The 13008-nt window shown below is 35.2% G+C and overlaps 1 protein-coding gene across 2 annotated transcripts in view; it reads right to left on the bottom strand.

Annotated features, from left to right (window-relative positions):
• The window catches only part of slc6a13 (solute carrier family 6 member 13), a 42286-nt gene that overhangs the window by 23835 nt on the left and 5443 nt on the right, over positions 1 to 13008 (bottom strand). For both annotated transcript variants that reach the window (XM_022672442.2, XM_022672441.2), the window contains 10 exons: positions 11550 to 11750; positions 8895 to 9029; positions 8659 to 8799; positions 7041 to 7128; positions 6485 to 6617; positions 5785 to 5919; positions 4484 to 4587; positions 3533 to 3657; positions 3133 to 3245; positions 1731 to 1868 (listed from right to left, as the gene is read on the bottom strand). In XM_022672442.2, the coding sequence (XP_022528163.1) occupies positions 1731 to 1868; positions 3133 to 3245; positions 3533 to 3657; positions 4484 to 4587; positions 5785 to 5919; positions 6485 to 6617; positions 7041 to 7128; positions 8659 to 8799; positions 8895 to 9029; positions 11550 to 11727 (1290 nt within the window). In that variant the 5' untranslated portion in view covers positions 11728 to 11750. The remainder of the gene's footprint in view (positions 1 to 1730; positions 1869 to 3132; positions 3246 to 3532; positions 3658 to 4483; positions 4588 to 5784; positions 5920 to 6484; positions 6618 to 7040; positions 7129 to 8658; positions 8800 to 8894; positions 9030 to 11549; positions 11751 to 13008) is intronic.

Here is a 13008-nt window from a genome sequence, read left to right as displayed (position 1 = left end):
AACTAATGTCTGCATTTCCAAAATGTGCTACTGTTCTACAGACAGGTGGATGTGTTTATGGTGTATATTTGTTGATTAGACCTGATTAAATTATGTTTATTGAGCTGTAAAGCTTGTTTCTTTGTAGGAGAAACGTGAGCAGCTTCTCCCCCAGCTCCACTGTGCAAGCAGCCATCGTAAAACACTGTTTAGATGTGCAGTCCAACAACTCTTCAGCAAATGTGTTACTTTTGAATTGATTATATATATGAACATGATTTACATATTTTTATTTTAATTAAGTTGTTACTATTATTATGGTGATTTTTCATGACCCTGATTTTTTTGGTGCCCCCCCTGGGCAATTAGTGCCCTACATGGAGTGTGTGATCTGCGTGGGCCGTTGGCACTGACCGCATAACATGGTAATGTTTTGACACTGTATGACAGAATAAAAAAGCAGATAAAAGCGCCCAACCCTAGCCTGCTTGTTTCAAATTGCACTCACGGCTCTGACGCATTTCCGTTTTCAAATAATGCGGCTCGGACGTTTCCGGTTGTATTGTTTACATTCGCCTGTATAGGCAAAACGTAATTTTTTTACTAGCGAGAGGTCACAATGAGTATCCAGCGTGAAGTTTTCAAGCCGTTTTCAGCACTGTTGTGTTCCTTTTTGCACGGCGTCTGCTAAGTTTTAAGGAAGCTTTAAGCTAATAAATCTAATAAACAGTGGCTAATGAACATTAGTCGGGACCACTTTACCATTTCGCCATATTAAAGGTCTGTAGCAAACATTTCATACCAGACTACCTGGTTAAACCAGAAACGTCAGAAGCTTGGAGACGACTGGCAAAGCATGCAGTGCCACTGCTTTTTAAATGGAATAATTAACGTTACAGCACCCAGGCTCCATGTATTTGGGAGAGGAGATCAGCGTACTTGCCTGAATGATCCACCAGCTAGCATTTTTATTATTATTATTATTATTATTATAGCGAGATATTATTATTATTATTGTTGTTATTATTAGTATAATAGCTAATTATTATTATTATTATTATTAATAATATTATTAAAATATTATAGCTAGCATTTGTATTCTTATTTTTTACTAATATAGCTAGCGTTTTTATTATTAGTATAGCTTGATATTATTATTATTATAGCTAGCATTATTATTATTATTATTATTATTATGATTATTATTATTATAGCTATATATTATTATTATTATTATTATTATTATTATTATTATTATTATTATTATTGCTAGCATTTTTATTATTATAGCCAGCATTTGTCTAATTATTTTTATAATGATTATTATAGTTTGCGTTATTATTATTACTAGCATTTTATTAGACTTCCATTTGATAACAGGAGAAACTATCAATAATGCACCTAGCAAGCTAGTTAGCTATACTAGCTAATGCTGAGCTATGTGGGCTAACGTAAAATATAAGAAAAAAAACTTTGTAGTGTGTAGGTATGATATAGTTTATAGGCATATAGTTTAAAGCCTTTCTCTAGTTTTCTAGTGGTAGGCTTTACTGGTCTCCTTGACGTTGAGGTTAATTTTTAGAAGCTCTTGTAAACACCAGCTGATAATACTGCCATAACGAGTGTATTGGAAAAGCCAAACAGGAAACGCTGGAGCAGCACTGATGAGAATGCGGAAGTAGTTGTGCAAAGAGCGCATTACATATCTAAAATGTAAGAGTTATGTAGACAGCAGTAGGCAGTAGGCTTACCTGTGTTAACATGATTAGGCCAAGGAGAAAGGAGCAGATGGCCACAGCGAGGATGAGGAGTTCTCTGCGATTTTTACGACGAAACGTTGATGGATACATATCAACCATTGCCGTCACCAGACTCTCCACACACACAAACTGAAGGATGAGAGAGCAAGAAGGACATTTAGATTGGGCCAGTCTATGCTGTGTTATGGTAAGAATATGTGAGGTCTGAAAGCACTCTTTTTCATTATTAGGACCATTATTCTTTTTTTTTTGCTAATAAAAAAAAAATCACAAAATTATGTTAAAGTTAAATTTTATGGCAAATATTACAAATAATGTTGCTTTAATAGATGTAGAATTTCATTATGTAGATCTTATAGATGTGGTTCTTCTGTAACCACTTCTTGGGTCAGAGAACTGAGCAAACAGTCCAGAACATTGATTTACCTTATCCAGCAATTCACACGTTTTTTTTTTAACTGTTAAATTAAATCAGGTGTACTTGTGTACCAGGTAAAATACCAAATTGTGCTCTCTAGAACCAAAATTATTCAACTTGTATGGTCTATGGAATAAAAACAACTTTTTCACTTAAATGTATACTAATGTTTTTTTAAGAGTCTGACCAGCTGTTTTGGCATATTTTATCCATTAACATAGACGCACAGTAGGGGTGTACCATTTCATTCGCAATATTATCGTCAACCTTTTTTAAATATCGTGAATGATACTGCTGTTTTTAGCAAAAGAAAAACTCATACTGTTCTCTTTCCCATTATATATCTACTAGAGACAGATTATATCTATATGCATTAATTACATCAGTGTAAGTGTAAACTCAGCAAGGCTGTAGATCTCAAAGAAAAAGAATGAGCAGTGGATTATGTTACCACTAGATGGCGGTGTAGAAAAGAGAATGTCTGTACAAATAGTGCAGCATTTCTGGCCAGTAATTAGTGTTTGCAGATACAGTGACCAAACATAGTATTAAAAAAATCTCTAACATGTGAATGAATTACATCGATTAGGTTAAGGGGTGGGTTATATATTTTAGGCTGTAAGTAAAGTTTAGTTCTTGAAGTTGGAAAACTGGGCAAAATCATGGCTTGTCGGCAACCTATGGCGTCATTAACACTCAATTTACAGGATATACGGATCTGCTGCTAAAATCTTAATTATTGATTGATTAATGATGTTTGTTCCTAATGTTCACAATACTGTTGGGCAACTGTCAGGTGATCTCCAAATGCAAAAAACAGATCAGATCAGCACTTGTTTCATACCCCCTGTAACCTGCTGCTACTTGCTTCAATTTGTCACAACTTTGGCATGTAAGATTTACTAAGCAGGGCAATGGAATAACAAGTTTCTGTTTCTGATTTTTTCTTCAAGTTATTACATGTGTGGGTCTTACCTGACTGTCTAGGCCCAGCAGCACAATCATTATAAAGAAGAAACAGGCCCATAGAGGGGAGAAGGGCATCATGGACACAGCACGTGGATAAGCAATGAAGGCCAGTCCAGGACCTAAAAATATAGATTATCAGTTTCTGCATATCTGCTCTCATTCAATATTTGGTTTACAGTACAATTAAGATTTTGATTAACACAAATTTATTAACATTCAATAAGTATCAATTTTGTGGTTTTCTCTTGAAATGGTGGCCTGCCAGTGGACACTATATTCACCCTCCACACAGACACCAGGAAGGTGAATAAAGCATGCTGGGAGAGCTACGCCCAAATCATTTTGTTGCCACTATATTAAAAAAACATAAATACTTTAGGGAAAATTATGAATAAACACCACCCACCTGACTCTGCCACCTCTGAAATATGTACATTCTGCTCAAAAGACATAAAACCCAGTATCGAGAAAATAGCAAATCCAGCTACAAAACTGGTCCCACTGTTCAGGAAGCACAAAGCCAGGCAATCTCTGTGGGTCAAAAAGAATCACCAGATTAACTGAGAACCAAAAAACATCACTTTTTTCAGTTAAAGATTTGTGCAACAACCTGAACTGATAAAACTGTTTATGTATTTCAAATGATCCAATGTGCTGTGCACAGACTTGCTAAATGTCATGGGATAGCATGTAAATTGAACTTGAAGTGCTACCCCAGGGGACAATAAGCTGTGAGATGTTATTTTGTGGGTGAAGTTGAACACTGACCAGAGTGCTCAGGGTAAGGTGACATAAATTATCAGAGTTTGACCAAGACCCTGAAAGTGGGTGCAGAATAGATGGGGCATTCCATTTCTGAAGTAGGCATTCAACATTCCTTGATCAACAGTGTCACGTGTTAAAAGACATCATACATCATACATACACATACATCACACAAGCATTACTACCCACAGACCGGCTGCATCTGGCTAGAACTGTCCATGTGAACAGACATTCTGCAGTTCAGGGCAGTATTCTTTAGCTTGGGGGTATGGAACAAGTCATAGGACACTATGACACAAGACATTTGACTTGCCAGAGTAGGCTTAAAAAGAAACATAACACAAATCAATTTGAACAGCAACAATATTCAAGATGTAAAATAAAACACCATGGGCCGCTTTCACAGACATAGAGGGGAAGTTTCTGAACAGGGATTAGGCTTTTCAATGGAAAATCTTAATTTAAAATGCTGTGATGTCCAAGACTATGCTTAATACATGTTGGTGAAACTGCCCCAGAGTTTGGATAAGTGAGCCAATACTTTTGGCAATATAGTGTATGTTTGACATTAGGTTTCGCAGAGTTATCTTACTTGTAGCAGTTGTTGTTATATTTGTTGTAGCTGCCCAGTGCTGTGAGGCAGCCCAGACAGATAGCATACGAAAAGAAGATTTGGGTCCCTGCATCCATCCATACCTGAAAGAGATCAGAGGAATGAGAAACAAACCCAAAATTCTGAACTCAGTTTAGTTTAATTTAGGGCAACTACATGACAACTTCACATGGGCCATAATACTCAGTATTCAGTTTGTGGGATTCACTTAAAGCAGAAGCAAATGCAATATACAGCTGTTTAATAATTTCCCCCATCTGTCTTCTTTGAAGGTATAAATCAACAAGAAAGAGTTTGGAGTGCTTTGCCTCAGGCCAAAAGCACAAGAAAATGAAATGAAAAAGAAAAATCAGTAATCATGTAATTTAGAGTCCTCCAACCCTGACAGTGAAGAAACCACTAGTCCCATGTTGCACGTAAAAGTGTGGAGGACAGTAGTTTTCCACTCTACTTGTCCAACCTGAGCAGCAGAAACCTGCATTTCCATGGTATTTCCATCAGTAAAGTGGTGGGTAAACTTCCCATGATTTATCCAGAAATCTGTCCCAGCAGATTTGATTTTGTGAGGACTGATTTACTCAATCAAGCACAGTTTTAACTACAGAGATGTTTGCGGTTCATGAGACACGCTGAATGATTAAGAGTGGGAAATTTGAATGCTGACTGGTCAGTCGTTTTGGCTCTGTTGAACACTTCACTGTTTGTCCTCCCCATAGGAGAGTCCTCTTTTTGTAGCAGATGGGGAAACTGGGTCAAAGGTCAAAATGCACAGCTGGACACTATCAGGAGAAGAAACAAACAGTGTTTTCATGCTGGGAGTTGAGCTCTTGTAGATGTCAAGCACCTGGTTGAACCCTGTCTGTGCAAAAGGAAAAAACTCCTTCATAGTTTTACCCCAGAAGACCTCAGCCTCTAGCTACACTGCAGTTAATGACTTCAAAACAGAGTAACACAGTAAACAAAGTGAATACTCCAACAGAATTTACCATAGTTCACTTAAAGGAAGTCCATTGTGTTGTAGAAAGACAGCTTTTTAATAAACTCAATCCACACCAAAAGCTTACAGTGACATACCAGAATTCAGTTGGGAGGTGATTTCTTGTGATAAAGTTTAAACACTGGCCATTTTGCACAAAGCAAGGCAAAGTGAATGTCTGATAGTGGGAACCAGACTTCCAATTAACACAAAATCAGTAACACTTCAGAAAGGGTTGCATATGTTTTGGACTGCATACCTTAAAGACAGTGATTAGTATCTTGAGTTTAATTGATGTTACTACCTGTGGGTCTGCTAGCCGTCCCAAGTCAGGATAGAGATAGAACTGGATCCCTATGGAGGCTCCTGGCAGAGTGATCCCTCTGATTAGCAGAATCAGCAGCATCAGGTAGGGGAAGGTGGCAGTGAAATAAACAACCTGGAAGGGTTACAGTTAACAAAAAGGCATTGTTTAATCAGGTTCTGGTCAGGTTTCACAGGCTCATAGACTTTCAGCAAACAATGAGTCCCTTTTTTTTCTCACATCTTAAATACTAGGTTTGGTATCACTTGGTTTAACAGTTTCTTCAGTAAATCAGTTAATGTCAGTTAATCCAGTCCTCCAGTAATGTTATTACAGGGCTAAATTTCAGATGGGGCTAAATTTCAAGAAACCAGTGCAACCTAGTGTTACTGTACATGCTGTGTTTAACCCCTTAAACACCAGGAAAATTATTTAGTTATTAAACCTAAAGTAAACACGTTATGGTGTATTTAAGTCAGACAGGGTTTTATTTTAGGGCCTATAAACTGATGTAAATTTTGTGTGGGCCTGAGATGAACTATTGCCCAGTTGGCTTATGCAGCAGTAGCCAAAGACAGTCACACATCTAATCTTACACTTTAAGTCAAAATATCATGCAGGAACATGGCTTTTTCTCTCAGGAGTTCCTGTTTTGCAGGATTTCATCCTGATACTGATTCCCTCCATCTTAAATCTTTACCTTGCCAGTGGACTTGACACCCTTCCAGATGCAGAAATAGCAGAGAATCCAGGCGAGAAGCAGACAGAGGACCATATCCCAGTGCAGCTCCCCAATCTCATCTATTCCTGAGGAAATCCTGAGGACCCTTCTCCTACACGCACACAACAGAGGAGAAGAAGGGATTTAGCAGATTTAAAGTGGTTAGAGAGTAATAGGTTAGAGAATTACAGGATTTTCACATAATTAAAACACTGTTATAACAGTTGGAAAAATGGTTGTGTGATGTGAAGTTAAAGCATGCTCCTAAATGGAGTATTATTATATAAAAGCTTTGCTTGTACTGCTTTAGTCTTTAAAACTGAAGTGCAAAAACAGATTAATATTTGAATTAAGAGTCAAATAGTGTATAATGAGATCTACTTTGCACATTGACTTTAAAGGGGGCTTACATAAGAAATAATACCCTGGTTAAACAAAGATTAAATAAAATATAGAAATAATCTGCAACGGAAAAAATAGAAGCTATAATAAGAAGCTATTCATAAAATGTCTGTAGACACATTAAAATACTTACTCCCAAAATTCAATGACTGGTGAAGTGGCGTTTTCCATATGTCTCTGGTCAATAGATTCATTCCTTCTCTGAAATTCCATGCAGGCCTCTAAACAATATTATTCAGTGTTAGTAACAGTAAAAATACTCAATAAAAAGACTTAAAACAGTAAAAAGACTTTAAAAGTCAATAAAAAGTCAATATGAGATTTTTTATTCAGTCCAAAATGACTATAAAGCCCTGTCTTTGGTACAGGTAGGAAGGTGATTTAATGTCATTCATTTTGGTTGAGGTAAAATATTGATGAAATTTGCCATTTCTTAATATTGACAGCAATTACACTGAATATACATTGAGTTGTAGTTGGAGATCATGTGACAGAGACTGCATAAGCTCACTGGCAGTTGCTGTAAGTGGCTATACAGACTGCTGCCTCTGAGGTAAAGGGAAAATGCATTTTATAACTAACATGATAAAAACGTTTGTTGTCTGGTAATAAATTGGGTCTAACTAAACTGGTTAACTAAATTAAGTTTACATTTACATTACTGTGGTAAAAAATATTGGCTAGCTTCTTAGCTAGCAGCTTAACTAACTAGCATTATGTTTTCAGCATTTTCTAGCTAGATTAGCTAACATTTCTTAGTGAGTCATGCTTGTATGTACAGTAATTAATTAGTTTTTTTGTGTGTTATATTTGTTTCAAATTGCCAGGCTTTTGGGAAAGGATTTTATAGCTAGATACATAGCTAATTAGGTTAAAGTCTCATTTAAAAGAAGAGAAAGTTACAGAGAGAAGAATTTACTTATTAATTTATTTACTGAAAATAACACATTTTTATTTATTCATAACATTTGCAAATAATATTTATATATATATAAGAGTATTTCTAATAATTAAATTTTCTTTTTTATATAAAATAATCCTCGCTGTAAATAATGCAGGCTTGATTTAACATATTTTACTGCAGTAATATGTTTTTTTTTTTAAGATTTTCTGTTAATCATCAAATTTCTGTATTAATTCAGGGTGCAAAAATTAATAGTAAGTCAACATCAGATTAATAAAAGTTACAAAAGTTACTTACAGCACTTTGTCGGTTATATTAACTCGAAGTCCCTAATTAACACTTATTAAATATCCTAAGTGTATCACAGGACAGTGTGTGAATTTGTGTTAATCATCTGGCATTATTTACAGAATGTAGGAGCATTGGATTAGTACTTGGTCCTTTTAAAAAAGAGTATATTTGGCTTTTACAGATGTGTTCCAAGCATTTTAACAATTCACATGCTTTATATAAATGTTTTCCAATCCGTTTTGACACTATAGAACAAAATGTTAAAATACAGGTTAAATGAATAAAATATTTGTTCTGTCATTTGTGTAACATTAGTATTTTAACCTTAAAATATTTACAGTCATGTTGCCTCAATGAAAAAAAACAACATGCATGAGCTGCTCACTGAATGTATCTAATTTAATTTTGGGTAAAACATTGATTCACTAAATTGTTGACAGTTAAACATTAATTTACCGTTTATTTAATGACTGAATGCTGGTAGAGGTAAAATATGTCTATAAAGGTGTTAAACATGTCAAATATGTCAAACAAATAATGGTGTACATCTACACACCTGTGTTCCAAGTGTTGTTGCAGGAGGACCATGGTAAGTTTGAAGAGAAGGAAAAGGCCAGGTAAAATATCCCCCATGCCAACACTATAATATAATAGACATTTAGCAAGGCCACTATGACTTGAGTGGCATACCCAACACCTGCAGATATAAAAGATAGAAATTATTAAACATGAGGGAAATCCAGTGTTATAGTATGAAACATTCTTCAGTCCATTTTAGGGTGGAGTTAAAACCTTCAAACAGAGGGCTGATTTTTCTCCAGCAAGTGATTCCTCCTTCACTGGTGTATTGACCCAGGGCTGTCTCCAGGAAGAACACAGGAATTCCACAGGTGGCAAGAAAGATGAGGTAAGGAATGAAGAAGGCACCTGTTTAATAGACAGTATGAAAAAAAAGCAACAGTTCAAAATAACATTTTTTTTTTTGCAGTTTTGTTTAGCGTTTACACTAAACACTATGTAACTGGTGTTTTCTTGATGTGAGATTTCGGTCGGTCTATTTTTTAATAGCAAAGTTCTAACATAACTTCCACTTCCAGACACCACTGACTCATCAAACAACATCTGTGACCTGGAGAGCCAGCTATGTTCCCAACACCCCAGCGAGCAGACCAAGAGGTCAGTTTCACAGGCACCTGGAGAACACAAAACATCTCAGGAACAGGACTTGTCAGTCAATTTAGAAATACTGTGATGTCTGTGTGGGAAAGTCTACTTAAAAGTTTAGGAGAGTGAGTTCTTGCCTCATAACCACATATGGCAGTCATAAAACATATTTATTGGAGCTACATCAATATACAGCAATACATATACTGTATTTAAGAGGTTCTTGACTATGACACAACATTTAGTATAGAACCTTAGCATAAAGTATAGGTTAATAGGTAGGTTAAAAAAATATTTTTACTCTTGCAGATCTCATTTAAAGAAACTGTCTGTAGCTTTTGAGGATTTAAATAGCATGTAAATTAATTGCTGTGTGAAATTCTGTTAGTACATTGGTTTGTTCAATTGATCAGTTACAAAATATCGTCAAAATATAGAGATTTTTATTACATCCAACAAAACTACCAGACCACTCAGTGCCAGAACACTGATACCATTAATAAGAACATGTTATCCTTTCCCAACTCAGAAATACTACTTCTTTCAATGTAAAAGAAATAAATTGTGACTGCTAAATATGTTTAAATGTCAAAACAAATCTTTATGGCAGTGGTTACCAACCCTGCTCCTGAAGATTTAACTTACTGCACATTTTTATCTCCATTCTTATAAAAAGGTGCTGCAAAGAGTCTTTAAGAAGTACCATTTAAAAAAAAATATGAGAGAGAAGAACCTTTAAATTGGTAAATAATATTTTGATCCTGTTTTTTAAACCTTTAAAAAAAAGGTTCTTCACACACCCCTCACTTTAAAGTAAAAGGGGACTCAAATACTGTTCTTTTTGGCATCCTTTAATAACCATTTAAATCAAACATTGATACATTCTTTTTAACCAAACAGCGACCTTCCGATATTTCTCTAATTTAATGATCAGATCATATTCAGGAGTTGGGGATCACAGCAGCGCTGTGGGGTTCATTGTTGACTGAGTTGATCGGTCACAGAAAGCTGCAGTTTCTTGTTCAACCGGTAGATGGAGCTGCTCATTGGCAGCTTGTTACCATGTCTTGAAAATAGAAATAGATTGAAGAATTTTTACCATGCCAACCCGGTCTGTACCACAGTACCACTCTCATTAGGGCAGCTTTCAGTAAGTACAGTAAGTAGCAAAGCTAACAAACACCACTAACCACACAAAACAGCAATGTTTTTTTATACACAAATGGCTTCTAGAACGGCTCTTAGAGCTTGATCCGTCTCTATTTAATATAGCGTGACATTGGTTTTTAACCGTAAAAACAGCAGGGGACCAAAACTGGCTTTTGAAAAAGCGTTTCCACTCTGAGCTCCAAAGTGTTGTAGGCATTGTTGCCATTGTTGCTGTTACTATAATATTTTTATTGCTATTACAATTATATCAGTACATTTAAACATATTAGACTTATGCTGCTTTATAGTGACTTTTTATCAATCACTTTTGATTTGTTCTAAGTAAAAGTACTATACAAAAATAAATCTAAATTGAAATTTGATAGTTCTGATAAAACTGATGTAAACTGTTCTGCAGGATCATTCCACAGAATCCTTTTTTGGCAGACAGGTAAAACATATTTATTTAATTTCCCTTTTCTTCAATGAAAAAAAACATTTAGACAGTCATAAATGAAGTTTACAGGTTCAGGTGAAAGTGGGCAATACAATAAAATAACCACTAGAGCCCAAAAATAGAGCAGAACATTCTGTTGTGTAATTAAGTTGGGCTGCTTTGCATCAATTTGCACAAAAATACTGATGCTAAAGCATGTTGTTCTGTTACACACCCAATGTCTGATGCGTTTCCTTACCAAATTCCTTTCCTTTAACACAGAGAAGTTAATGAAGGCTATATCAGCATGAAACATCTGTTTTAGTTTAGGTTTACAAGCAGATTAATTACACTCTAAAAAAGAGGAGCTAGGATTCATTCTTTAACAAGATTGATTCAGCAAACAAAACAGGTTATAGCATGCTGGCCTAGTACAAAATCCTAGCCAGGTTCAGTAAGTGTTTATAAGGTAAAATTTAATGAACGTTTTGTTCATTTAAATGTGTTTGCAACTCAAATATGATCTGTATGAACATGCACTATGGAATGGTTAACATTTATGTGGTTGCCTGTTGTAATATATGACTATATTATGTAATATGTAGACACACAAAATAATCCAGCACAAAGTAATAAAACCAAGCATGTTCAGTTCACACTACATATTATTGTATTACATTTTATATATTTACACTTACCTCCTCCATTCTTATAACAGAGGTACGGGAAGCGCCACACGTTGCCCAGACCGATGATTTCTCCAGCTACAGACAGCACAAACTCCAGCTTGTTGCTCCACTGGCCTCTGTCCTTCATCTTCTCCTCAGTGGAGGGGACAATATCCAGTGACCGATTCAACCCATTAGAAGGGTCCATTTTACATCTGATGTCCTTTTCTCCTAAAACAATGCAAGAACAGCCATGAATGAGACAGTAAAACAGGAAAAAGACAGAAGATGCGGTGGCTCTTTGTATTCTGTGTAAATAGAAGGCATCTATTTCCTGTTCAATGAGATCTTGAATGTTCCTGTTTTGTGGTATGTACAGATATGAGAATTCTTTGAATTCTTATCTTTATCTGGATGTGGCTTGTAAAATTGTTTTAGTCCACTCAGGCACACTGACGATGCTGCAGTGTTAAGCTTATACTGATTTCAATGGTTTTTTTTTCACAGTTTGTGCAGTTTGTGACAGAAACATTTATGATCAGGTTGTGTATTATTGCTGTTATTAGATAATTAGCTTTAAAGTATTTTTATAACATTTATATTCCTTTATTTACAGTAAAATGTAAAAAAATGTGTAGCTAGCATAGTTTTTATGACAGCAAGAATATGTTGTAAAGATTTATGTTGATTTAGAATTGATAAGATCAATATTTGCAATAAGGGTACATTATAGTGTTAAGATAAGTAAAAACTTGCTAAGACATTATTAATCATGATTTTTTAACAAATGTTTTCATTATTATTGTTAAGTGTTTCCAAATAAGATTGCTGTCAGATAATGGTGGCAGTGGTGTTTTAGCAGTTAGAGCACTGGACCGTTGATGACCAGGTTGTGGGTTCAATACACAGGTTTTTTGGGGAGTCACTTTTACACTCACTGGTGTGTGTTTTCATTGCAAGGATGGTTTAATAGTGGAGGTTCTACATCTTCCCACTGTGGGACAAATAGGGGATTAATTATGAATAATAATCCTCAAAATGGCAACTTAACATAAGAAAAATATCATCTGAAAGTGAATATAGAATGATTTTATTTTAGATAATTTTGGAACATTTTTATTGGTACATTCATAATTAAATTATCAGATATACAGGGTTAAAAACCAAAGGACACCTTTTTCCCAGAATATAACAAAATATAACAGCTTTCAAGAAAATAGGCCCCCTGAACCATCACTTACAGGTGTATTAAGATATGTAATTTCCTCTTTTGTTTGGTTTCCTTTTTGACTTTTCACTCATCCAGTACAAAATTTACAGTCCTACAGTTTCTCTGAAATAATTTGTAAAAAAGAAATATGTAAAATACAGCTCTGGAAAAAATAAGTGACCACAATAAAATGATGAGTTTCTTTGATTTTACCAAATTGAAAACCTTTGAAATATAATCAAGAGGAAGATGGATGATCACAACCATCAAGCCAAGGTG

Source organism: Astyanax mexicanus, chromosome 2 (assembly GCF_023375975.1).
Source record: "Astyanax mexicanus isolate ESR-SI-001 chromosome 2, AstMex3_surface, whole genome shotgun sequence".
Lineage (NCBI taxonomy): Eukaryota > Metazoa > Chordata > Actinopteri > Characiformes > Acestrorhamphidae > Astyanax > Astyanax mexicanus.
The sequence above is the reverse complement of the archived record's forward strand: the minus strand, read 5'-3'. Positions and strand labels throughout refer to the sequence as shown.